At 37.0% G+C, this 23,904-nt stretch overlaps 4 protein-coding genes across 14 annotated transcripts; 2 read left to right on the top strand and 2 right to left on the bottom strand.

Moving 5' to 3' along the window:
- The first annotated feature begins 10 nt into the window (after positions 1–10).
- Positions 11–1,673, top strand: LOC105688632 (peroxiredoxin-2). The gene is made up of 5 exons (XM_012405099.3): positions 11–312; positions 720–837; positions 913–1,152; positions 1,303–1,468; positions 1,553–1,673. Exons 1-5 carry the CDS (start codon positions 147–149, stop codon positions 1,604–1,606), a joined length of 744 nt encoding a protein of 247 aa, XP_012260522.1. The 5' UTR covers positions 11–146; the 3' UTR covers positions 1,607–1,673.
- LOC105688630 (chromatin assembly factor 1 subunit B) lies at positions 1,217–5,254 on the bottom strand. 5 transcript variants are annotated; one of them, XR_007278982.1, is made up of 9 exons: positions 5,119–5,254; positions 3,701–3,919; positions 3,381–3,513; positions 2,992–3,301; positions 2,652–2,915; positions 2,356–2,583; positions 2,026–2,296; positions 1,746–1,928; positions 1,217–1,496 (listed from the first exon to the last, which is right to left on the bottom strand). XR_007278982.1 is itself a non-coding variant. In XM_048657158.1 (8 exons), the coding sequence occupies exons 1-7, from the start codon at positions 5,176–5,178 to the stop codon at positions 1,759–1,761; spliced, it is 1,752 nt and encodes a 583-aa protein (XP_048513115.1). In that variant the 5' UTR covers positions 5,179–5,254; the 3' UTR covers positions 1,217–1,496; positions 1,746–1,758. The 5 variants fall into 5 exon arrangements, 3 of the variants coding, with proteins under 3 accessions (XP_048513115.1, XP_048513114.1, XP_020709487.2); XR_007278981.1 differs by having other exon boundaries at positions 1,217–1,466; XM_048657158.1 differs by having other exon boundaries at positions 1,746–2,296.
- Positions 4,075–23,852, top strand: LOC105688629 (cation-independent mannose-6-phosphate receptor). 6 transcript variants are annotated; one of them, XM_048657154.1, is made up of 17 exons: positions 4,075–4,205; positions 4,299–4,684; positions 4,771–5,017; positions 5,130–5,281; positions 5,364–5,635; positions 5,713–5,875; positions 5,974–6,125; positions 6,202–6,317; positions 6,404–6,645; positions 6,733–6,936; positions 7,013–7,159; positions 7,260–7,433; positions 7,538–7,715; positions 7,803–7,873; positions 19,574–19,715; positions 19,837–19,982; positions 23,718–23,852. In XM_048657154.1, the coding sequence occupies exons 2-17, from the start codon at positions 4,619–4,621 to the stop codon at positions 23,814–23,816; spliced, it is 2,571 nt and encodes an 856-aa protein (XP_048513111.1). In that variant the 5' UTR covers positions 4,075–4,205; positions 4,299–4,618; the 3' UTR covers positions 23,817–23,852. The 6 variants fall into 6 exon arrangements, 5 of the variants coding, with proteins under 5 accessions (XP_048513111.1, XP_012260513.2, XP_048513112.1 ...); XR_007278980.1 differs by lacking the exons at positions 4,075–4,205; positions 23,718–23,852 and adding exons at positions 20,072–20,186; positions 20,756–20,899 and having other exon boundaries at positions 4,303–4,684; XM_012405090.3 differs by lacking the exon at positions 4,075–4,205 and having other exon boundaries at positions 4,303–4,684; positions 4,807–5,017.
- LOC105688627 (protein toll) lies at positions 8,015–14,670 on the bottom strand. Of its 2 annotated transcripts, none has more exons than XM_012405086.3 (5): positions 14,326–14,670; positions 11,373–12,597; positions 10,820–11,141; positions 10,104–10,691; positions 8,015–10,015 (listed from the first exon to the last, which is right to left on the bottom strand). In XM_012405086.3, the coding sequence occupies exons 2-5, from the start codon at positions 12,557–12,559 to the stop codon at positions 8,870–8,872; spliced, it is 3,243 nt and encodes a 1,080-aa protein (XP_012260509.2). In that variant the 5' UTR covers positions 12,560–12,597; positions 14,326–14,670; the 3' UTR covers positions 8,015–8,869. The 2 variants fall into 2 exon arrangements, with proteins under 2 accessions (XP_012260509.2, XP_048513106.1); XM_048657149.1 differs by lacking the exon at positions 14,326–14,670 and adding an exon at positions 12,826–13,826.
- Positions 23,853–23,904: the final 52 nt, after the last annotated feature.

Raw genomic sequence — 23,904 nt, 5'->3', positions numbered from 1 at the left:
CGTGGGTCAACCACGACTCCGGGGCGCTGTACTTTTTTGAAGCGCCTTTTAAAAACTTGTCAATTTATCTCGTAGAGTATAGATTAGTAGATAGACATCAGAGTAGGTTCAATGTAACAAGTATTGCCTAAAACAAATTAGTTAACATGTTTCATACTGCTTGCATTATTTTGAGCGTTTTATGCTGCTTTATATCAAAAAGTCAAGGATTATTCGGAGAGGACGAAGCATGTTATTCATTCGCTGGTGGTACCGTTTATCCAACCGGTACTAAACACGCGAGCCACCAGTTGCAAACTACTCAAGCCGTCAGTGAGTGATATTAAAACCTTGGATATAATATTATTGTGCTAACGAATTGATATTACGCTGATAATTTTTTTTCACGCCTCCAAAATGTCGATATCGAATTTTCCAACAATTAGAAATTAGGCGTTCACAACAAACTAACATTGTTAGATTACTCCAAACAATATTTCTGTTGAGGGATATGTTGCACAAGGTATTGCCTGATGAATAACAGTTGATCCATTTTTCTGACCAGATTGATCGTTTTATACAATCAATTACGTCTCACAGCTGTGAGACAAATCGAATTGAGATTGTTATTGCCTTATCTTATCAGTGATTATATTGACTGAGTAAATTCAATTATTGAAGAACGTTGATTTGTATAGGAGACTTAACAAAATGTTTGAATGAAAAATGTCTTGTTTTAGTTGGAAAACAGGCACCCTTTTGGGAGGGTACCGCAGTCATTGAAGGAGAATTTAGGGATCTAAAGCTGACAGATTTTAAAGGAAAATATTTAGTATTCTTCTTTTATCCCTTGGATTTGTAAGTGAATACATCTCTGCTACTTCTCTTCGTTATTCAATTTCGTGTAACGAATTAACTTGTATTCATTTTCAGTACCTTTGTTTGCCCAACTGAGATATTAGCCTTCTCGGATCGGTTGGCAGAGTTTAGAAAGCTAAAAACTGAGGTGATTGCAGCTTCTGTCGACTCTCAGTTCACTCATCTTGCCTGGATCAATACACCCAGAAAGGAAGGTGGTCTAGAAAAAATCAAAATTCCGTTGCTTTCTGATCTCACTCATAAAATATCAAAGGATTATGGAGTTTATCTAGAGGATCTTGGACATACTTTGAGGTGATTTCATATCCAAACTTTTAAATGATTCTATGGTAGCTGCTAAGATGTTCTTCTCAGTTAATCTGATAAAATCAAGCTTTCAATTATTTATTTTGTATAAAAATGCAAATAATATATATTGTCAAATAATATTCTGATTATTTACAGAGCTCTGTTCATCATCGATGGCAAAGGAATACTGCGCCAAATCACAATGAACGATCTACCAGTTGGAAGATCGGTCGATGAAACCTTACGTTTGGTACAGGCATTCCAATATACAGACGAACACGGGGAGGTCTGCCCTGCTGGCTGGAAACCAGGGCAAGACACTGTAAGTATCAAAATACATTATCGACACACTGTAACCGAATAAATGAGGGTATTTTTTATACAAAATTATGATACTTTGTTTCAGATTATTCCAAACCCGGTGGATAAGAAGAAATTCTTTGAAAAAAATCTTTTGTAATTACTTGATGTTGTACATTGTCTATTTTTATATAATTTCGAAGAATAAAAATATAGTCTCTCTTTAATCTACTTAGTTAATACCATTACGCTTCTTTCTAATGGAAGTTCGGAAACTTCTTTGCTGTAAAAACAATTACCTGAAATTTCAAGTCAATTTTTTTTTCCACCCCTTGGACTGGATAGTGTAATGAGCTGTACTCTTCGAGGAGTTTTGACAGACCTTACAATAGGAACGACAGGTTTTGGTGGGGTTTTTTTAATAGCATCATTATTAATTCCCGTATTACTTTCTTCATAGACCAGTTGAATATCTTCAGTTTCTTCAACAATTGGAGCATTGGCATCAGTAGGATTAGTGTCTTTCATACTTTCGTCTTCGCTCTGCTGTTTATCATTAACAACTAATGACTCCCTTACCAACTCTGTTGTTTTTACCATTTTTGTAATATCAATATCCATTGCATCACTATACACATCACTAATGAATGCCAATTTTTCAGCCTTTCCATCATCAGTGGCAATTACGGTAGGCTTCTCAGATGATAATAACTGGAAGGGTTTGTCTTCCACAATACTGTCTGTGATTGGGTTAGCTTCGTATATTTTTCCCAATTCTCCATCTTGAAAATGAACTATCGAACAATAACCATCTGTGGATGATACAACCAATAGATGCCCATCAGATGACCTGGAAAACGTTGACATTAGATGACGTGATCACTCAAAATTAGCATATCAGAAACTTACCAAGTGACGTCGGTTAACCTGGTGTAGTGAATATTAGAAACTACTGCAATAGGAGAAACTTGTTGAGTGTCATATATAAGTACAGAACTCTGTGTAGCTACTGCAAATATCATTCTATATGGAAGATCAATTAAAGACACCGGACCATCTTCTCTCAATTCGAAATAAACAGGACAGCATCGAACAGCTATTGTAGATTGCTCTAAAGATGGTAGAACAATAATAGGTCTGAAAGAATATGAACATGAAGTATCTGGAACATATGAATAAAAAAATGATAAATCAGAGGCACATACTCTTTAATGTTGTGTCGTGAAAAAATTATTGTTGCATTAGATAACTTTTCTGATGATTCTTGGGGCTCAATAATGCCAGATGGTGCGATAATCAGTAAGCCATCGGATGAAAAAGTGAGACGCCTGAAGAACGACTGAAATGTGTCGTCGTGAAATAAACGTACAGTCTTTCCTTTCAACGGATGATTATCTGGTGTTGGAATCTTAGCTTTACCAATTCGTTGAAGTATTCTCTTAGATTTTATATCAACCAGACGGCATTGCCTAATAATAACATATGGTCAGATATAGAGTTTAATAGAATCTGGCGAAATCCTGGTGAATGTAAATGCGATATTACCTATCTGTGCTTAATGTACAGACATATTGATTGCGTGGGTCCCACGAAACACCTTGAACAAATCCTTTGTGTTCCGAGATCATTCCTGTATTTCGTCCTTTTTGGATATCCCAGAAAATTGCTGTGTTATCCACAGAACCTGACACTAGAAAGTTCGAATCCGGTGACCAGCTTAAATCATAGACATCTTCAATGTGGCCACGTAAAACCTTCCACAAATTCCATTGCTCTTTATTTTGATTTGTTTCATCTCCCACAAGTGGTGGGGGCTCTGATTCACTTCGCTCTTTCCATAATATAATTGCAGACTCTGAATGTTAGTTTTATTATTATTATGACTCTTTATGCACAGATGAAACGTTATTCAGTGTTGTTACGTTTCTACTAACCGTCGTCACCAGATGCAAGAATCTCACCAGAGGGTGAAAATCGTACAACATTGACTGCTTTCTGATGGCGATTTAAATCAGCAGCAAATTCCACTAACGTTGCTCCAAGTTCGTTTACTCTCAGATGCCAAATCTGTAAGGAATAATCAGGCAATAAAATTCGTCGATGGTTACCCTCGATTGACAGGATGACTATCAGTGTATATCAGCATCCGTGCCAAACAGAAATAGCCACTGTTGTGTAAAACTGTACATGGCAATAATATGTGTATTTAATTTGATATTTTTCTGACAACCAAAAATTTTTGCTATTTTATTACCAAGACATGTGAGTCCGCACCCGCAGTGGCCAAACGCCAGAAATCATTGCCGTCAGGTGATGTGTTTATTCCAGGTTTTAGGTCAACACTTAATACAGGATCACGATTATGCCAAGATATTTCCGGAATCGTACACTTCATTTTTACTGTACCGGCGAAACTTGACAAGTGTGATGCAGAATGTTGGCACGGTGCGAAACGCACCTTTGTTTGCCTGACCTACACGAAAAAAAATTTGTATCAGACTACGAAGGCAATTTGCAGCGTTTGCGGTACTTCTCTCGAGTATAACCTGTTTTCATATCGTGTACAGATTTTCGCGCGAAAAGCTCTGTGGAATCACGGATTGTAATGATCTAGAATGAAAACTTGGAGTGATGGAGAGGCTGGAACGCAACTGAGGACTAGAGAATTCACGTGTGCTGCTACTAATTCCTATGACCGTGCATTGCAGTCAACCCTTGTCAACGAATGATTGCAGTAGACCCGTTGACAATAATGATTGGTATTCAAAATTCGTTGCAATTTGTCCAGAATTTTTTGTATTTCTCAACAAGGAATATTATTTTCTGTACGTTGATTTCGGGTGTTTCCCCAGGTGCCTTTGTGGATTTCGTGTACTGAGCAACGAATTGAGTTGCAATGTAATTTCGAAACCGCGCAACGCCGGTTGAATTGTTGAAAAGGAATGTCGGTGGTTCGAATGTATAATACGAGTTAAAAAATAAGCCGTAATTCTACTCATTAGATACCATTGGTAATTCTATGTGTTGATTACAAGTAGGATTTTAAAAAAGCCATCAATGAGCATATTACTATCTTGGTTATGAACTGCAACTTGCTCGTTTGGCTCGATCCATATCACAGTTACTGCATCCGTATTTCCACGAACGAGTTCCAACGAATTATACTGGAAAAATGACGAACCGGTCGAGAAATCTCTTATTATTCGTCACAGTATTCATCCATCTCGTTTTATCCAAGGTAAGAAATATTTTCTGAATTCATTAGGCTTAACAAACCGTGGTGATTATTAATTAAAATATCTTCTCATTTGCTTTCTAATTCAGGAAAATAAACATCAAACGACATCATTTTTGCAACAGGTTGTATCAAGTTCTGATTGTACGCTGTTCAATGATGTACTACAATACACCTATGATTTTACCACATTATCAGCATCAAGTGTTTCAGTCCAAGCAGACCAAGACAAAGAAAAGATAAGATTCAGGCTATGTTCACCTCTTAAACAGATGTGCAATGGACATGATGGTTATTGTGTCTGCTTGAGTAAAGATGACAAGGAGATAGGAATTGGTAATTATTGATTACAGTATCTGGTCTATTCAAAACCCAAAGGAATAAAATTTTCATAATTGTTTCATGAGTATACAACAGTATCTAAAGGAAAAACTCACCTTTTTTCCAGGAAAATTTCCCCCCTCACTGAAATATGAAAACGGGACATCACAGTTCATTTACTCTGGTGATCCATGCCAGCCTGGTAGAAATTACACAGTTCATGTAATCATGAAATGCGACTATGCAGCTGTTCAAACAAGTCCTGAAATAATTCCACAAGTAGCAATTCCTTCATATTATCATGGTGAAATTTTCATGATTTTGAAAAATTGTATCAATAAAGCATAGACTTATCTTGCAGGGGCCAGATCAATGCGTGATACACATGATATGGAGGACTAATCTAGCTTGCGCTCGATCTAACAAACACAGCTGCATATATGTCGATGAATTCAATAATACATATGATCTCAGCTCACTTACATCTTTGTCTGATAATCATGTAGTTCATATTGATGACAAAACTGAGATGATGATCAATGTATGTCACACAACAATACACGAACATGGAGCGACTTGTTATGGTGCACCAGCAGCGTGTCTAAAGAACTCAACAGACCCTAATAACGTGGAGTGAGTATATTGAAAATCTTAGAATATTTATGTTAATTGATAACTTAAATTTAAATTTCTTGCATTGTGCATTACAGCTACATCAATTATGGCGAGCTAATGTATCCATCTTCACTAACTATGAAAGATGGTAAACTCCAAATCAAATATGACAATGGCTACTTGTGCCAAGACAAGCGAACAGTACTTACAACGCATCAAACCACTATATACTTCATCTGTGATCCATCTGCCAGCCCAGTATGTTGTGTGATACATTTATTCCGACCATTGTGTTTTTTGATAAGGCAAAAAATAGTAAATTATGAAACTTGAATTGGCAAAATTATTTTTTATAGGACAGAGAGGCAGAGTATGATCCCGAAAGTGGCCCGTGTCATTACAAATTTACTTGGAAAACACGTGCTGCCTGCAACGCCACACGACTTCGTGAATATCGTTCTGCAAATGCTAGCAAATGTACTATAGTCGATCCGACGACAAAGTGGGAGTAGGTTACTCATATATTTTTGTTTCACAATTGGTTTGTGTCGTCCAACGCAAATTATAGACTCCACCCTTTACAGGTATAAGTTGCAGTCGTTGATGAACCAAGACTTCATAGTCAATGCATCAAGCTCTAAGCAGTACAAATTTAGAATATGTGGCCCTCTCCAAAATTCTAGATGTGCCAAAGAAACTGGTAAAAACATATCATTTGCATTAACCAGCAAAGATCTGTTGATTTGTATGCTTCCAGAATTTTTTTCAACACCTAACTTTACGTAGGAATCTGTGATGCTCAGAACTTCACATCTGCGGGTAATGCAAATGCTAACCTTATGTGGCAACATGGGGGACCTTACTTGAATTACACCGATGGAGCGGCTTGTGGAAATGGTCAGCGTCGTTACACTCTCATTGCGTTTGTGTGCGGAGCTGAAGGGTCATCAGATGCACCAGTTGTATTGAAGGATGAGCCGTGTTCGTTGATCATACATTGGTACACGGATCGAGTGTGTAAAAGAAGAGTGAGTGAATATCATTTTGTAAGCTACATCTGTAAGCTCTGTGGCAGCAGAAACGTTTGTTGATTTTTACCTAATGTTCGATTATAGATACTGTGTGCCACAGCGAAAAATGAAACCAATCTGCTTCCACTGATACGGTCCTCTAAAAATTATGTGATTAAGGCAATGGGCAAAGAGTTTCATATAAATATCTGTCGGCCTATGGCACCAACTCCAAATATTGTCTGTCCACATGGTAGTGCAGTTTGTCAGACTGTACGGGATTCCAGAGGTCAATATACGAATGAAACTGTAAGTACGACAAAATTGCTAATGAACAGTCTGAGAGCAGAAAAAAACAAAAATTATGTACGAAAACATTTCACAGAGTCTTGGTTTTCCTGATCAAAATCCGGTTTTGGATGGTGACGAAAACGTCATTCTGAACTATTACCGTGGTTCACCCTGCCCAGAGCATCCTGAAAAAAACATTTCTTCATCGTTCAAGTTTTTTTGTGACTACAATGGTGATGAAGTAAGTTCAACTGTAACTATAGGAATATTTGAATTACACAATATAATAACAATTTGCTGTCATTAGTAAGGTTACTGATTTAAAAAATTATTTCTCACAGGGGCTCCCGCAATACAAAAACTACTCAAATTGCCACTATATATTCGAATGGAGAACTAACATTGTTTGTAGCACAGTAATGGGCGAATGGGTTGCCCCTTGCACGATCAAAGATGCCTCTCATCCGCGTGAGTTGGACCTATCTCTACTGTATGAGAAACCAATTAAACCAGAAGTAAGTGAAGAATTGAATGTACATTTCTTTCATGGAATACATATCGGAAAAAGATATATTACATAGATATATGTAACATATTTAATATATCTCTCACTTCACAGGTTGTGTCTAATAAAGAGAAGAATTGGAGCATAAACATTTGCGGTGGAAAAGACCACTGCAATGGATCAGCAATATGTCAGGGAACAAATGGATACGGCACCGACTTAAATGTTAGATTTAATTACAGGACCAATGTGATAAGCTTGAAATATTCAAATGGCACCAAATGTAACAATAGTAAGTACTTTCTTGAGCCATAACATCTACGAGCAACAGAATTCTATATGAAATAGCTACAATAATATCAAATTACTTTGGTTTCAGAGCCTTACGAATCTGAATTGTTGCTAATCTGCAGTAACACTAGTGGGATTGGTAAACCAGCACTGAGCTTGGTGAGTCAAACAAAAAGTTCATTAATTTTTCATTATACGCTTTCCTTAAAATTCGTAAACAACGTCTTTAAACTTTGATCAATAAGGATGTCAGAACAGAAAAGAAGTTTGAGAGGAATCGAAATAATTGGTTTTTCAAAATATGGGAGAACTTAATTTATTCAACAGTTTGCGTGATGGCCCGCTTATTGTTTACCTATGCGTATAAAAATATTAATAATAACAATAACTCGATTGAGTTATTTGGTTGCAAAAAACTTCATATGAGTAACCGTCATATCTATTCACTAATCAACCAAACGGTGGTTAGATTAATCGCTTGGTGAACCGTTTTTCTCATCTACTGTCATGTCCATTGACAAAGATCAGTTATCAGGAACACCTTGTCAAGGGTAAAAGCTATCTTAAATTTACTGATGTTAATTACTGGAAGTAACTTCATCCCGATTTGATCTTGAATTACAACCGATCAGTCTTATGTTAAAGTATTTACAATGGCGCTAACAGGCTTTCTGCACCTATCAATGGCACCAGGCCGTTTTTTTTTTTTTTGAGCATTAGCAGAAAGTTAAATAGGTATACTATCCATGAAGATATTACGTTTTTTTATCAACACAGGTGATCGCATTACCTATATCCAGATCGTAATTGATACATATAGTTATGTTAATCTAGAACTCGAATATCGTTCGACTCACGTGAATGAAAAGTCAATCATGAGATCTAACAAAATGTGTCAGTAGAATAATAAGGTCTCATAATTTATTTGGTCAAACACGTTGATTCTAATTAAATCTATAGGATCTATTCCGTAGGAGCTTCCGCATCAGTTACTAAAATCTCCGGATTTATTCATTCGCTAAACAAAACGTTTCTCTGATCTCACCCATGGTTCTTTGGATTGGATATTCACAGTATATGATTGAACCATGCACATTGTGAATACTCACCATGATGTACTGTTTCGATTTTTGATCCTTCAGCTCTTTTCTAGTTTCACACAGGCATACATTGTCCATTAATCACGTTATTGTCATAAATATCATTCTTGTTTGTTTTGTGATCATTTTTCATATCTATATTATCGAAATTACTCATTTCATTTTTGAGGCAATCGGTTATCCGAATTCCTTTGTGTAAACTTCCATTGGTCTCAAAAATCTTGAGTGAATCTGCCGGAGGTGTGGTGATTGGAGGTGGCGTGATTGGTCCTCCAGGGGGATTGATCAATCCGTTTTTATCCCCAGTAATTTGAATATGGTGTGGATGAGAGTCGAAAATTTTTTTCCCAGCCTTACCTATTTCTTGTGTTTGATGAGGTAGCGCATATCGCAGTTTATCCCAGAACCATGGATCTCCCCACTTAACGTATGTGTTCATGCTCATGTACGCCTTTAATTCATCATCCAAATTCTCATGCGGTCCAATATCTCCATACAAGATGAGAATCACTCTTGCTCTGCCTTCGCTAAGTGCCTGGTTGTGGGCAACCCTAAATTCCATTCTCCCCCAAACACTCTCGAGGAAATTAGGTGATAAAATCACAACTGTTCGCCTTGAGTTTTCCACGGATCGCGCTATCTGTGCAGGTATCCATTCCCCCGCCAGCCAATCTCGGAAGTGTAAGCACAATTTAAATGGCTTTGGCCCACCTTCGAGTTTAGAGAGAAGCTCATTCACTACAAAGTCTTCGTCTTTGTGAGAATAGCTGATGAAGGCGTCGTATAATTTATCTTTATCCAGTTCTTCTTCGGTGACGAACCATAAACACCATCCAACGGAATAAAGCCATATTTTGATTTCGGTACGATATTTATAATATAAGGCTGCTAGAATTCCCATGGATATCCCTATGATAGCTATTGCAAAACTGATTCCTACAATCATTCCAGCAGCTACAGGACACAAGTCATTTGCAGTCATTTTGGAAAGGGGTTTGTTGTTACTTCCACATGTTATATTCAATAACTGTGGTATTCTTTGAAACTTCATCTGAATAAAGCTCAGAAGATCTCTAGCCTCGCAGTCACACTTCCATGGATTTCCATGAAGTGTTATCTTTGTTAATCTGGTTGAATTCTTGAAACGTTCAATGACCACAGGATCTACTCTCATCAAATTATTTTGATGCAGTTCCAATATCTGGAGGAAAAGAAAAAAAAATACTTGAATATTTTCCTGTGAAACAATTATTAGATTTCTCAATCAAATTTTTTCGCCTATCTTTTACCTCAAGAGTCAAAGGTACAGCATCCAGTGAAACGCTGGATATGTTGTTGTGCGACAAGAATAGTTTTGTGAGATTGCCATATCCTGATTGATTAACAGTTGGCATGGTTGTCAAAAGATTACCAGTCAAATCCAGTTCAACCTTATGCTCTTTTGATGCAAAAATCCTTTCTGGAGCCATAATCAAGTTTCTATTGGAGCAGTTAGCAACTATTGTCTTTTCATTTGGCCTGAACCAGCACGTGCAATTTTGTGGACAGTCTTGAATGGAGCATAGCATAGTATCATACTTCAAATCCGAAACAAGGGTGTCACGCATCCATTCGGGGCCTGCACATTTTAAGTTGCCAGGGACAATGTGAAACATTTTTTGTACACTCGGATGCATGTCGCCACCGAGGTATCTCAGAAAATCGAACATATTGCAATCACAGATTATCGGATTTTCTTCTACGAGAATCTTTCGACTTTTAGAGTCAAATTGATTGACTTGTGCCACCAGCTCTGCCCCCCCGAGCTGGACATGACTTATGTTATTGTTTGTGATATCAATGACAATATCTGGTGATAAAAACTGGAAGTCTGTTTCCTGAAATTATAAAAGTGACTTTGAAATTTCATACATTCCACGTAAAACTCACAACCAACTGCTACGTTCCGTAACACTGGGACAAACAGTCGGAATTACGTTTATTTTTCGAAAGATATTCAACTCACCGTCACATACGTTATCTGATTGTATTTCAGATCTAACTTTGCAAGTTTGTGTAACCGAAGTTGCCAGTCGGAAAAGAATTCCGTAACATTATTGAAAGACAAATCTAATTCGCGCAAATTCGAACATCGTTCGAAGGGTGATGTTGGCCCAAATTCGTTCGGGATTAACGGGGCTGAGTCATCTTTGAATGTAATTTGATTGTGGGATAATCGTACAACTTCCAGGGACTCCAGAGGGTAAAAGCTACGTGAATCGATAATCCTTATTCCATTATATTGCAAGTTTAATTCTACCAAATGACTCAAGCCTGAGAACAGTCTCCTGAAATAAAATATTTCAAACATGCTTGGTAAGAGACAAATATTTCAACGTCTTTTAAATGAAGAATACTTGCATTGCTTTGTAACAAAAATTTAGCATGTAATTTCAATAGAACATGGGTAATTTGTTAGGTGTTTAACTTCCTATACATATACACATATATGGTTTGAATCTATCGAAAACAATCAGCAATGCCTTTTAATTAGTGACAGAAAAACAGCGATTACTCACCCCTGTATAGTAGCTAACTGGTTCCTCCGCAAATCTAACTTTTCAAGTTTGTCTAGAGTTCGGAATACATCGTCAGGAAGACTAGTTATTTTATTCCAACTGAGATCTAGTGTTCTAAGATTTTTTGAGTCCTTAAAAATATTCTTTGGAAGAGTTGTTAAGTAATTTCCTTGTAAAATGAGGTTTCTAATTGAAAAACTACCCCACAGAATATCTTCGGGTAACTCTATCAAGTTATTTCTGATTAGTTGTACTTCTCGGAGTTCAGTTAAATTGCTTAAAAATCCATTAGGTATAGTTGTTAAATTTCCACGGTTGTAAGAAAATCTCAGATTGGTGAGATTGTGATTCTGAGATAAGAGACCTTCAGGCAACGATGAGAATAAATTTGATGCAATATTCAGTACAGTTAGATTCTTTAGCTGCTTGAAGATTTCTTGAGGTAGAGTTTTCAGGACATTATTATTGATATTCAGTATCTGTAAGGCAGCCAATGTTTCGAAAGTATGTGGTTCAAGATAGACCAACTGGTTCCCCCACAAACTGAGAAAACCGAGTCGTGTAAGACGTTGAAATAACATCGGGTCTACATGCGTCATCTTGTTATGTCCAAGTTCCAATGTTCTGAGTTTGGGTACGTTGTTAAAAAATTGTGGAGGTAAAACAACATTATTTTCCCTTAATTCCAACATTTCCAGCTCTGGTAACTCGTTCAACAAATCAGCTGGTAGTTCAGTCAAGCCGTTGGAATTTAGGCTTAATTTCTCTAGTGTCGGAAAGCCAGTCAAAAAGCTACGATCCATACTCGAACTCAAATTGAGATAAGACTCGAATCTGAGATTTTTCGTTGGTTGTAAACCAATTCTCTGAGTTATTTCGTGTAACGGTACACCTGGCAACGGACATTTCTCGAACTTGAGAATTTCGACATCCTGCGGTGGGGCTGTAGATTGCAATTTAAAGTCAGACCATGATGGTTTCATATTGCATTTCACGGAAGCAAACTGCCCCTCCTTTACTTCGATTATAAACGTTGAATCGAAGTCTTTAGGACAACGCATCTCGTATTCATCTGAGGATTTATGTTCGCAGCTACAGTCTTCACTCTCCCTGCATAATTCTTGCAAGCTTTCCCCAGCCCAGATTAGAATCAGCAGCCAAAGCCATCTCGAGTTATTCTTCCCCATATTGATGGGTCCAGCTAAACTCCTCGGTAGGGTGAACACTGCGAACAAAAAGGAAAAGCAAAACGTTTCAACATTGTGCCCCCTCAACAAATCGCACTCTCCAATTCAACGTTTACCGTTCTTCTGATCTACTGTATCAGTATAACGGTATAAATTTTATACCTATCGAGAAAATTAAGTGACGTTGACATACGAAATTGACGCTTACGGGTCGAACAGGCATGGTCTTACATTAGTCTTTTTCTTTGCAATATCATTATGATTACCCTGCGTTTCATCCAAAGTAGATGGTATTGGAGAAGATCCGGCCCATGACCTCGTTGTCATTATTTACACGAGCTAAACTCTACTTCAATTTGCTCGCAAAGTATCCGGTTAGCGTCACACGCAATCTGGTACTCCCACATTTCGAAATGCAGATGTACCTTATGTAAAAGTGAACGTATTATTATACATTGGATCGAAATTGTAATGCTGCAAAGTTCGCTTGTACGTACAGCTACCGGTATCTGGCAGTGGACATTTTATTATTTTTATATTAACCGATCTATCTACGCAGATATCAATATATCTATACGAAAATAGTTTACAATGATTTTCAATGATAAAATTACCTTGGCCTTATTACGGAAGGAAAGAAAAACATGAATTTAAAAGAAATAACACCTGAGTCAGATCTACCATCTACACATTAAACTGAGACAAACGTGATTAACAGTCCGATTACATGGGAATATTGAGAAACGGTATGGAATGCTGGGAATTGTAATTCTTCGGAGATAGACTCCGACGATTATTATATACACCTATAATCAGGCGATTAGATATCCAAGGAAGTGTGATATTCGCGAAGAGATCCAAAACTCGTTCTGGACTTCCAAGGACAAGATCTGTGGCCGACCAAACCTGTCTAGCGGTATTTTTTTTCTGCACAATGATTGCGCAGGTAATTATTCTATTCTTCAATTGAACAAGTAGCCGTAACAATTATTCTACGAATAACTACACGGGTGAAATCGATGCGTGTATAGGAAAGTTCCCAGAAAATGAAACTCGTCACTTCGCATTGATATCCATTGATTATTCTTACTTCATTTTTACATCAATTTCAATGTTTCAGCTTGCGAATGAAACATAATCAAAAATTAAGTCGTATAAACAGGCTACGGCAGAGTATCATCAAAAACGAGCGAACTTCAACCGCAAGCGGCGAAGACAACGTATTTTGATAGCTCACGCGGCCGTAGTAACGTCCCGTAAAGGTCAGACGGATATACCCCCTGCATGTCAACAACCATTCATGCACCGCGAATACCATTCAGAACAAATAATGGGAAACTGATATAACGTTTTCAGAATTTTTGCAGCAGCCTCAAATGATTTCGACTTAGGTGCCGTATGAGGCATATGAAGTTATTACGCGAGCGAGAGATTCCGTATTGAATGAAAGTGGAACAAGATTACTCGCGTATTCGCCTCCATTTGTTGCGGTATCATTCGTACGCAGTTGGAATAATTATCGTAAGATTCCGGAGAAAATAAAATACGTTGAAAAAAGTGTCGATAGATTAGCACTTGTAGAAACGGGATGTGGGTATGTGATCGTTGTGTATACACATACAACGCATGATGATTACGGTCAGATGGAAGTGACGTCACTGACTCGAAATCATCGTCATCATTTCGTTAACTTTACATATTTGATACAAACAAAATACCGGTAGTATACGCTAGGAGTATTACAACCAGCGACTGTCTGGACTCACCTGATATATTCTGGAAATTGGAGGAACCATTTAATTTTTAAAAACCATGGACCCGCCCCCCTATTTTTCTAGTTACTGTTCTTCTGCGTTGAGTCATGTATTAATACGCACTGTAAAACGTCGTGCACATTCTTGTGTAACAGCACTCAGCATTAAACTAGATTTTTAAACTCGATTAAATTCGATACATGTTACGCTCAATAAACGCGCGAATGCCATAGCCCGCTGTTCCGGAGACCTTGGTCGTCTGTACGTTACGGAAACTTTCTTGAAACTGCAGGTAAAGCCAACGTGCTGCTGACTTTCTAACAGCCTGCTGTGAACTGAAGAACGATTCTCCGTTTGGGTCTGAGCAAACTGGAGTTTCGTCGGTATACACAACATTACGGTAGTGGGAGACAGAGGAGTGAAGGAGGGGAAGGGAAATCATTGAAAATCGCTATGGAATCCTTCAACCGATGCTGGACGTGTTCACGTGCTAATGTGTAGATATGTTGGATATAAACCAACTTTGGGAATTCACGTTTTTGCATACCTCATTCGTTGTTTGCACGTGAACAGGATTTTGCAATTATTCCCATAGATCGTATGAGTTTTTGGCTCACTGGAGTCCATCTGCCAGTTTTACATTTTTATGGTGACTTTTGGAAAAGTTTCAATAGAAAGAATTCAGAAGAACCGCGTGACGTTTAATAGCTTGGCTAATTGCCGAACGGAATTAATTAGTTTAGCTCGTTCACAAGATTCTCGGTATTCTATATCGCAGGTTTTTATCAATCATTTAATTATCATATTATCAGATGCTCAGGTGAGACGACGGTGGTTACGGTGATTTCATATTTCTAGAGGTATTTCCTATCGACTATGACCTGTACCCGTAATTTCCAACTTTAGTACATCCAGTTTCCAGTAACAAGAACCGAATCTATTCAAATAAAAAAGAATTTGTGTATCGTACGTCAATCGTAGAAAAATTTGAGGTGTAATTGTTAATATACAATTGCGAATGAATAATGTCAGATAAAGATTGTTACTTTACGGAGAGCAATAGGAGGAAGCGTTATTGCAGATAAAAATGTAGATAAAACGAATCGAAAACACCACTTGTTCAATGCATATGCGTCACGTGGAGACTTCTGCCATTGAACACTGGTTTTTTTTTTTTTTTTTTTTCTTTTCTGATTCTTCAGTTACGTGCTTCGCAAATTGATAACACAACACGTCATTTATCCGACTTTTCGACTGTCTACTCTTTACTCTGAGAATGTATGGCTTCAACTAACTATATTTCAGGCCAACTAACAAAACTCTAGATGATGCAGAGTAAATGATTAATAAAAGTATCAAAACCTTGCGGGTGATAATTTTTACTACAGAAGAAAATTGAAAGACTTTTGTAGACGGTTCTGTTGAACGAGAGTAGAGTGTGAATTGTGTGATTCACTCTTCAGGATTGTATCAGAAGTAATGACATTAGGTATGTGTGTAACGTACAACACAACAGAGAGCATCGAACGCATATACGTGCGATAAATATTAAAACGGCGCAACTTTCATTTCTGAATTATCGTCGCGTTCGTAGGATTTCATCTGCATTTTCCTTAAATATTCGGGGTCTTCGCATATCTTGAAACTTCGAAAAGAGCTGCGATGATCTATAAATAGTTGGTCCAAAGTTAACGCTCTCTCACGTTGCACTCGTATCCCTTATCCGGTGCTCCAAGAATTTTTAAGAGTCGTAAAAGTCTTACGACCTGTTGAAAGGTTTTTCCATTTTCCAATCCAGCATTAGAAATGATTAGAAGAGATACGGTATATAGGAGGGCTTTTGGTATCCTTTAAGGGCTGATTCTGGCCGCAGTTGAAGTTTCACGAAAAAATAAATTCTATCAAATTCTTCCCTCATCCACCGTAAGGGATGAAGAAAAAAATGTTATCATCGTATTCCCATCGTCAGTTTTTACAACAGCCTTGCACTGCCGCGAAACTTGATTGAGATATACGTGTCGTTTTTACACGTATAATTCAGAACGCAAACGTTTTGAGAAAACAAATAAGTCGAACTAAAACTTATAACGTTGCGCAGCAGTAAAGCTGCTCGTAGCTTTTAGACCGTGGGATAATATAACACGAAACAGAGGCGCAGATGCTTCCTGCCTGCTGCCTGCAGAACCGAGAAAATTTTTAGGTATAGGTAAAATACCATCACTACCCTGTATGAGAAGGGATGAGGAACTGGGCTGTGTTCTTTCGTCCAGATTCCTTTCAGGCGTCAACCCCTCTTCGTTCTCATGTACCGAGGAACCACTTGAAATTTCAAAGCCAGAAACCGTCGACGATATGAGCGAGTACCTTGTGTATCGTAAATTCTTGAAGGCGTTGACTGTACGTCTGCAGGTTTTAACGGAAGAATTTTTCTCCGTATCTCTCGTGTACATCCATATCGTGATTCAGGGTTTTAAAATGTTAAAAATTGCCGACTTACAAGAGTCGATGAATTGCCCTAAGTTTTGGACATGAATGAATGATAACTCTTCATTAAACTGATAAAAATGATAGCTTCCCTGATTATGGTTCGATGTGTACGCACATTTGTACGAACGAGATAGATGGACCACAAACATTACTAACAATAATCGCTCCCACTTCCTACCGGTCGGTCATTTCCAAAGGGTTTCTGTCTATCTCGCAACTCGTGCGGTCTATGTCGTGTGTATGTACATTTTTATTCGAAATTCTGAAGTCTAAAACCAGACGTAAAGACCGGCATCTAAATTTAAACTTTCAACTCGAATAAACCGAGGGTTACCGCCCGCCGTATGGTCTATAGAAGAATGAAGATAACTTTTTCATTGAAGTTCTTTTTTTCATCAATTTTTTTTCTTCTGTGAAATAATTCCGCATCAAATACTTTCAATTAAACTATCATTTTCTTATCTCATTTGTGCATTTCTATTCTCTCCATCTTAACGTCGTAGACTTTTATATTTTATATTAAAGTACCTTATAATATCCAGCAACCAGGATGTGGAGTGACATCCGTCAGATTGTAACTGACAAGGACAAATCATTGATGGCAACTTTGAGTGCGCATTATTTATTTTTCAAGCTGATGCTGGTCGTATTTTTGCAATATAAAAAAAGGAAGTAATGCACACGTTTCATTTTTAATTTTCTATATCTCTCCGGAAGAAACTCAGCGTGAAAATTTTTAAATTCATTCGCCACGAAGCCTACTCGTATTTGGTGGTATGCATCGTACGAAGTTGCAACGAACATGTGCGTGCCAGATTCTCTCGTTTCATGTCGTAGAAATACCGTAAAATTAAATCGGAAGTCTTTTTGTATATCTACGCGGACTGCATAAGGCGAAACATCTGGGGTGTTTTCAGCACCACGTGGGTTGCTTCCGTCTTCAAATTGAACCTATGCATCGCCTCTTTTCCGAATCCTAACGTTTCATTTCATACGCAAAACCGTTCTCAACCCTCGAAAATCCATCTGAAAGACAGCCAACAACCCCGATTGACATACTCCGCACCGTACTTCCGCTTCCTGTTTCTCAAATCTCCGCCCATTTGATACGTACGTACACGAATAAGTATAATGGATATCTATACATCCGACCTGAAGTTCAATTCATTCTGCTTTTCAACGCATATTGAATCCAGAGTTTTGTATGACCCATATCCGGTAGAAATTAAATACCTATGTATTCATCGTATGTATGTACTACGTTGTACCTATGGCACATGAAGAGAATAAGAATATAATGGGAGGTTTTTTTCTCCGATGTCGCACTATTATTATCACCTACTACAAAAATGATGAATTTAAATCTGTAGTTTTGCAGGAAGCATTTAATCTAAAATTATCGATGTACCTACGTTCTTTTGGGTCGAACAATTTTTCCTTCTCAATGGACGTGACGATATCAAAGTTTCCTGCTCTTGTGAGCCTGGGGTTATTGAACACGTAATTAAAATGTGTGAAATTGAAGTCGTGTTCGTTTTCACGTACATGCATGTATCCAGTTCCGATTCAGATTATGAAGGACTCCTACTATTTCTATGGAATATAATGGATGATACCAAGCGTCTTCTGTTGATTGATATGAACGAAAACTTGGTTATTCCCCGTGGCAACGCCAAGAATAAACTTTATAATCTTCACCTTCTTATTTTTAAACAAGGTGGATATAAACCAAGAACAGGTTTTACACACGACAAACGTCATGACCGTGTCGTTTCTTCTTTTAATGTATTCGCAAATTCGAGTACGGATATACACGTATAAGTATATAAGTAAAATCTTCCGAAATCTCTTCATGTTATAGCGCCTGCAAAAATGCAGCCTACAGAAGAATCGGAATTTCCCAATAATTAGCGAAATACTGCGGTAATCCTAATCCCCAAAATTTTGCCAAGATATCGTTCGAAGTGCCCCGAGGCTAAAGGCTTATGAAATCATATAGTTTATAAGTAATTAACACTTTTAATATGACGATCCGTCGTGTTTTACCTTGCTTCGTATTTGCGGTCGGGAGTTTCCTCTCTCTATTTACGTTCGTTCCACTAATCACGTAATATTTTTCATATCGAAAGTAATCAATGCTGAAAAATTTGGCAATTACTTGCGGGCCCACTGCATGATGCAAATTAATCCGCGGAGCGAAATTCGGAAGTTTACTATATGTAATGCAGTGTAGCGGTAAACTTTACCTAGATTTCTATAAATCTATAGTACACGTGTTGGGAAAAACCAAGGCATAACCGGTTACGATATTTCCATGACCGCGGGAAGATTGACATTCATTCGGGCTAAACTTCACGTACACCACATTGCGCAGGGATATGTCTACTCATTGATCCCTACGCTGTGCAAATTTAGCCCTGAAATTACTAATCGAACTTATTTTTAAAACTTGCATACGTTCAGTTACCGTAAATAACTATGGAATTTCTCGTTAAAGGAAACGAAAAATGTCGAAGTTATTATACGGACAACGCGGTTTTTATACGTGCATTAGCAAAATGTACGATGCGAAGATATAGTTGACGGAAGAATCTCCGTCACATTTGAACCCTTGACAATTAGCATAGCTGTTGTTCGCCTGTCACTCTTACTAAAATTGAAATTTAAATTCACGATTGAAATAAAACTCACGTTTTTATATATTAATATCTGACTTTATAGCCAGACGTATAATAACGCGAATAAATTTATAACGATCCGTAATCAATTTCAGGACGCCAATTGCATGGCTTCGTTCAAGTGGCTTACCAATATTGCATGCGCTGGAGGTGGATATAATGCAGCGACAACCCCTGTTGCAGCAATTACCGAGACACCATCGGCAGACAATTTGAAAAATTACGGCTCTGCACAGAGTGGGTTTTCAAACATACTTTTGATACATGTGAAATTAGAATGGTTTTGGATAGAATAATTGTTTCAGAACTTACCGTTTTCAGCGTATGGAAACCAATGAAATTCTTTTAAAATTTTCAGCTTGGATAGTGACGATCTCAGTGCTGGTCGTCCTTGTGATAGGTTTATGGTTATGCATGCGAAATTCCCAAAGGTGTGGTCGTCTACGATCACGAATTGAAGCGATTACTTCATCACGGAATCACAGTCGCGTTCAATATTCAAGGGTTTGTATTACAATAACGCTTTAAAAAATTAACAGTCTCCCCGAATGCATATCACATACGATTGCATCGGAATATCGTTATCATTACAGAAGTACGTTTGAAACTGATAAGGGTGAGAAAACCACACAAGCGTTATTCATTCGATTGATCAATGATCATGCATGAGCATAATACATAGTCGATTTTCATTATTTAATTTCAAAGGTTGGTATCGGTATATATTTTTACTTGAATGTTTATCATTGTCATTTTCATCGCGTAATCATATGCCCATTAATAATTTGTTTGTATTCGTTAATTTACGTTATACCTTGACATACACAAGTAGCTGCATATTTTGGACGCCCCTGGTCAAAATTCGTTTCTTGGTAACTCCTCTGCAGCGAGTTCAATTTTACGACAGGCAATATTCCCGATTTCCTGCAAATCCTTAATCCTCGGGGTTTACAAAGTAATTAGCCGCGTGGACTGGTGGTTCTATTGTTCACAATTCAATCAATAACTTATGCCCGGAAATGAGGAGCGCCAATATTATGAGCCGGATATTTACTTCTGAGTAAATCGGTTGTAATGTCATCGTTGAAAAATATGCTACCGTATTACAGTAGGTATAGGTATACTGGGAGCGACGCCATTATCATTTTACCACCGCAGTGTACTTAAAATATCCGTACGGTTTTTCGTTGTTTGAGGAGACTTACCAGAAGGATTTAGAGATCGAATTTTCGCTGATTATAGTTAATGTTTGTTCCGATTTAATTTTCTGATTACAGGAGGACGCTTGGTAGCAGCGATATTGGGATTCTAAGATATTATATTTATTCTCCCTGCACATACCTGTCTTCCATACACATTATTGTTTCATTTGATACTTGTGTATGTGAATATCAAGCCAAAAAAAAACATTTTTGTTCTTCTACAATCATTTCGTGTATTGTGTCAAATTACGCGAATGTAAAATATGAATAAGTTTAAAAATCTATATGCTTTAAACGAAATGAGTAGTATTGCCATTTTTTCCAGATATTAATTATATCATATTAATTACTTATATGCATTAGGATGGGTTGAAGAAATATTTTTTCTTTATTTTCTGAGCATGGGAGCAGAATTTGTACCTTATGAAGAAAGAAAATTTTTCAAATGTGGAAAAAATTGTTTACTTGATATTTTGAGGTAGCCCACTCGATTTTTAAATAAATAATTAATAATCAAGTGGAATACTTCCAGCCAAAAATTTTTTTTTTTGGTCAAAAATCGTAGAAATTATTTAAAAATTGTCGATTGTGATTGTTTTTTACTCGTTCACTGTTCAAAATTTTTTCCCTATTATTTTTGTAATTCAAGAATAAAATCAAAAAATGACATGCTCTTTTTTTGACTTAAAATTGAAGTCGAGACGGGGAGCCAGAGCTTTGCTGGAGTCAGGTAGCCAGCAGCGCAGCGCTTTGTTGTGAGACGTCACCTTCAGGGCTGAGCAGAGGTGACGTCTCACAACAAACCGCTCGGGATATTATCCGTTCGAGCTGGGATATTATCCGTTTGCGAGGATACGTACGGTGTATCGACCAATAGGAGTTCACGGCGAACCCTCGTTTCGGTGTAAATATCATAATGTTCGGCAAAGTTCTGCAGCCACAACTTCGTCGATGGTAATCCACGTCCACCCCACTCGGTCTCGCCGACAGTGTCGATAGGCAATTTCGGGATAAGAATCTCTACGAGAAAATCGTAAGGGGTACCCCTTGGAAAAATCTCAAATTTTGGCCAAAAATTTTTATTTTAAAAAATTGATCGTATGGCACTTTTCTTACGTATTTTGACCTCAGGAACACGAATCTGGAAGAAAAATTGATCTATCTATGAAATTGACCGAGTTATCGCCAATTTTCAGCTTTTTGGGGTCAAAAATAAAAAATTTAGGTTTTGGTCTATCTCAATGTAATTTGAGATCAGGAATCCGAATCCGGAAGAAAAATTGATCTATCTGCAAAAATGACCGAGTTATCCCCATTTTTTCGCATTTTTTCACATAAATTTGAGGATATCTCGCAGGGAAAAAATCGTAGCTCAATTTGGACAACGGATTCGTGTTCCTGAGGTCAAAATACATAAGAAAAGTGCCATACGATCAATTTTTAAAAATAAAAATTTTTGGCCAAAATTTGAGATTTTTCCAAGGGGTACCCCTTACGTTTTTTTCAAATTTTGGCCAAAAATTTTTATTTTTTAAAATTGATCGTGTGGCACTTTTCTTATGTATTTTGACCTCAGGAACACGAATCCGTCGTCCAAATTGAGCTACGATTTTTTCCCTTCGAGATATCCTCAAATTTATGCCAAAAATCGCGAAAAAATGGGGATAACTCGGTCATTTTTTAAGATGGATCAATTATTCTTCTGGATTCAGATTCCTGAGCTCAAATTACATTAATATAGACTTTAAAATCAATTTTTCATTTTTGACCCCAAAAAAGTGAAAATTGGCGATAACTCGGTCAATTTTAGAGATAGATCAATTTTTCTTCCAGATTTGGATTCCTGAGATCAAAATACGTCAGAAAAGCATATTAAACCCAATTAAAAAGATGATTTATTTTTTGCTCAAAAATCGAATCTTTTTTTGCTTGTTCAAGAGTAATCTCACGTACAATCAGCTCCGAAATCCAAATCTGAGAGCCAAAATCATCTACTCATGCAATCGATCGAGTAATCATTAGGTGGAAATTTTTTTTTTTTGCTGGAAATACCCCTCTTGATTAATTATTTATTCAAAAAACGAGTGGTCTACCTCAAAATATCAAGTAAAAAAATTTTTCCACTTTTGAAAGATTTTCTTTTTTTATAGGGTACAAATTCTGCCCCTATGCTAAGAAAATGAAAAAAATTTTTTTTTTTTAACACACCCTGATATGCATTATTTTTTAATAGCACATATTTCCTTTTTGCCTTCACGAAACGCGACTGCAAACATCAAAAGTAATGTCAGTTCGTTATTCATTGTTAAATTAGTTTTTCTTTTGCTCAACTGTGGTACTTGTTCCTATACATTATATTTTTGAGATTTATCTATACTCGCATTATTTGTATATCGAAATTATATTGAAAATTGTTTGGCTCTTTTAATGTTTATTTAATTTCGAAAAGAAGATTTGATTTATGTATTCACCCTAATAATGATTTTTATTTAGTTTTCTAATGAAGGAAAAAGTCGAAAGACACGAAGAAAACTCAAAAACTATCGATAGATATTGTAAATGGAATTGTTCCTAGATTTTTTTTTTGCCTATACGCTATGCACATGAAATAGACTTCATAATTTGTTTTCACGCTTCCGTTCTCTGCAATAAGCTATCAATTATTCATATTTGTTAACAAGTATAATTATTATTTGTAGACTTTTCCCAGCTATAATTTTTTTTAGGGTACCGATTTGATTTATCGATAAAGCTAACAATAAAGATAACAGTATGAAATGCAGTGTCATGTGTATTTATTGAAGACCCGGCCGCTTACTTGATCATAAACTTTTTTTTTCAGTTCACTTTCGATATCATTTATTCATATTTTAAGATTTCGCTATTTTACACGCACATAACTTCTTACCCATTGCTTTGTTGAATGTGAAGAGAGTGATTGAAGACTGATATGATAAATAGAATAGGAAATCTATTTAAGTATCTTCTCACCGAGTTGATATGCACTGAACTCGACCTTCTATTACTTGTATTATAGGTAAATACAACAGAAGAAGCACGTCTTTTGTTGGACACCTCTGACCCTCACACCTTGGATGAGCAGATTGATAGCGACGACGAACTACTGGGCGTCTAGTCATTGAAACTCAAAAGATAAGTATCACATTCAAAAGAACAAAGAATAAACACCAAAAACCTAATTGTAGTCAAAGCGTAATAATGAT

The sequence above is a fragment of the Athalia rosae genome, chromosome 6 (assembly GCF_917208135.1).
Source record: "Athalia rosae chromosome 6, iyAthRosa1.1, whole genome shotgun sequence".
NCBI lineage: Eukaryota > Metazoa > Arthropoda > Insecta > Hymenoptera > Athaliidae > Athalia > Athalia rosae.
The sequence above is the reverse complement of the archived record's forward strand: the minus strand, read 5'-3'. Positions and strand labels throughout refer to the sequence as shown.

Bases quoted from the DNA above. Each gene is read 5' to 3' on its own strand.
- LOC105688632 (XM_012405099.3), top strand. From the start codon at position 147: ATGTTTCATACTGCTTGCATTATTTTGAGCGTTTTATGCTGCTTTATA. The intron at 1,153-1,302 runs GTGATTTCATAT...GATTATTTACAG, and splicing joins GATCTTGGACATACTTTGAG to AGCTCTGTTCATCATCGATG. The intron at 1,469-1,552 runs GTAAGTATCAAA...ACTTTGTTTCAG, and splicing joins GGAAACCAGGGCAAGACACT to ATTATTCCAAACCCGGTGGA.
- LOC105688630 (XM_048657158.1), bottom strand. From the start codon at position 5,178: ATGAACTGTGATGTCCCGTTTTCATATTTCAGTGAGGGGGGAAATTTT. The intron at 3,514-3,700 runs GTAATAAAATAG...TATTCCTTACAG, and splicing joins GTGCGGACTCACATGTCTTG to ATTTGGCATCTGAGAGTAAA. The intron at 2,584-2,651 runs GTATGTGCCTCT...ATATTCTTTCAG, and splicing joins TCACGACACAACATTAAAGA to ACCTATTATTGTTCTACCAT.
- LOC105688629 (XM_048657154.1), top strand. From the start codon at position 4,619: ATGACGAACCGGTCGAGAAATCTCTTATTATTCGTCACAGTATTCATC. The intron at 4,685-4,770 runs GTAAGAAATATT...TTTCTAATTCAG, and splicing joins TCCATCTCGTTTTATCCAAG to GAAAATAAACATCAAACGAC. The intron at 6,937-7,012 runs GTAAGTACGACA...AACATTTCACAG, and splicing joins GTCAATATACGAATGAAACT to AGTCTTGGTTTTCCTGATCA.
- LOC105688627 (XM_048657149.1), bottom strand. From the start codon at position 12,886: ATGACAACGAGGTCATGGGCCGGATCTTCTCCAATACCATCTACTTTG. The intron at 10,692-10,819 runs GTGAGTTGAATA...TTATAATTTCAG, and splicing joins ATCAGATAACGTATGTGACG to GAAACAGACTTCCAGTTTTT. The intron at 10,016-10,103 runs GTAAAAGATAGG...CTTTTCCTCCAG, and splicing joins CTGTACCTTTGACTCTTGAG to ATATTGGAACTGCATCAAAA.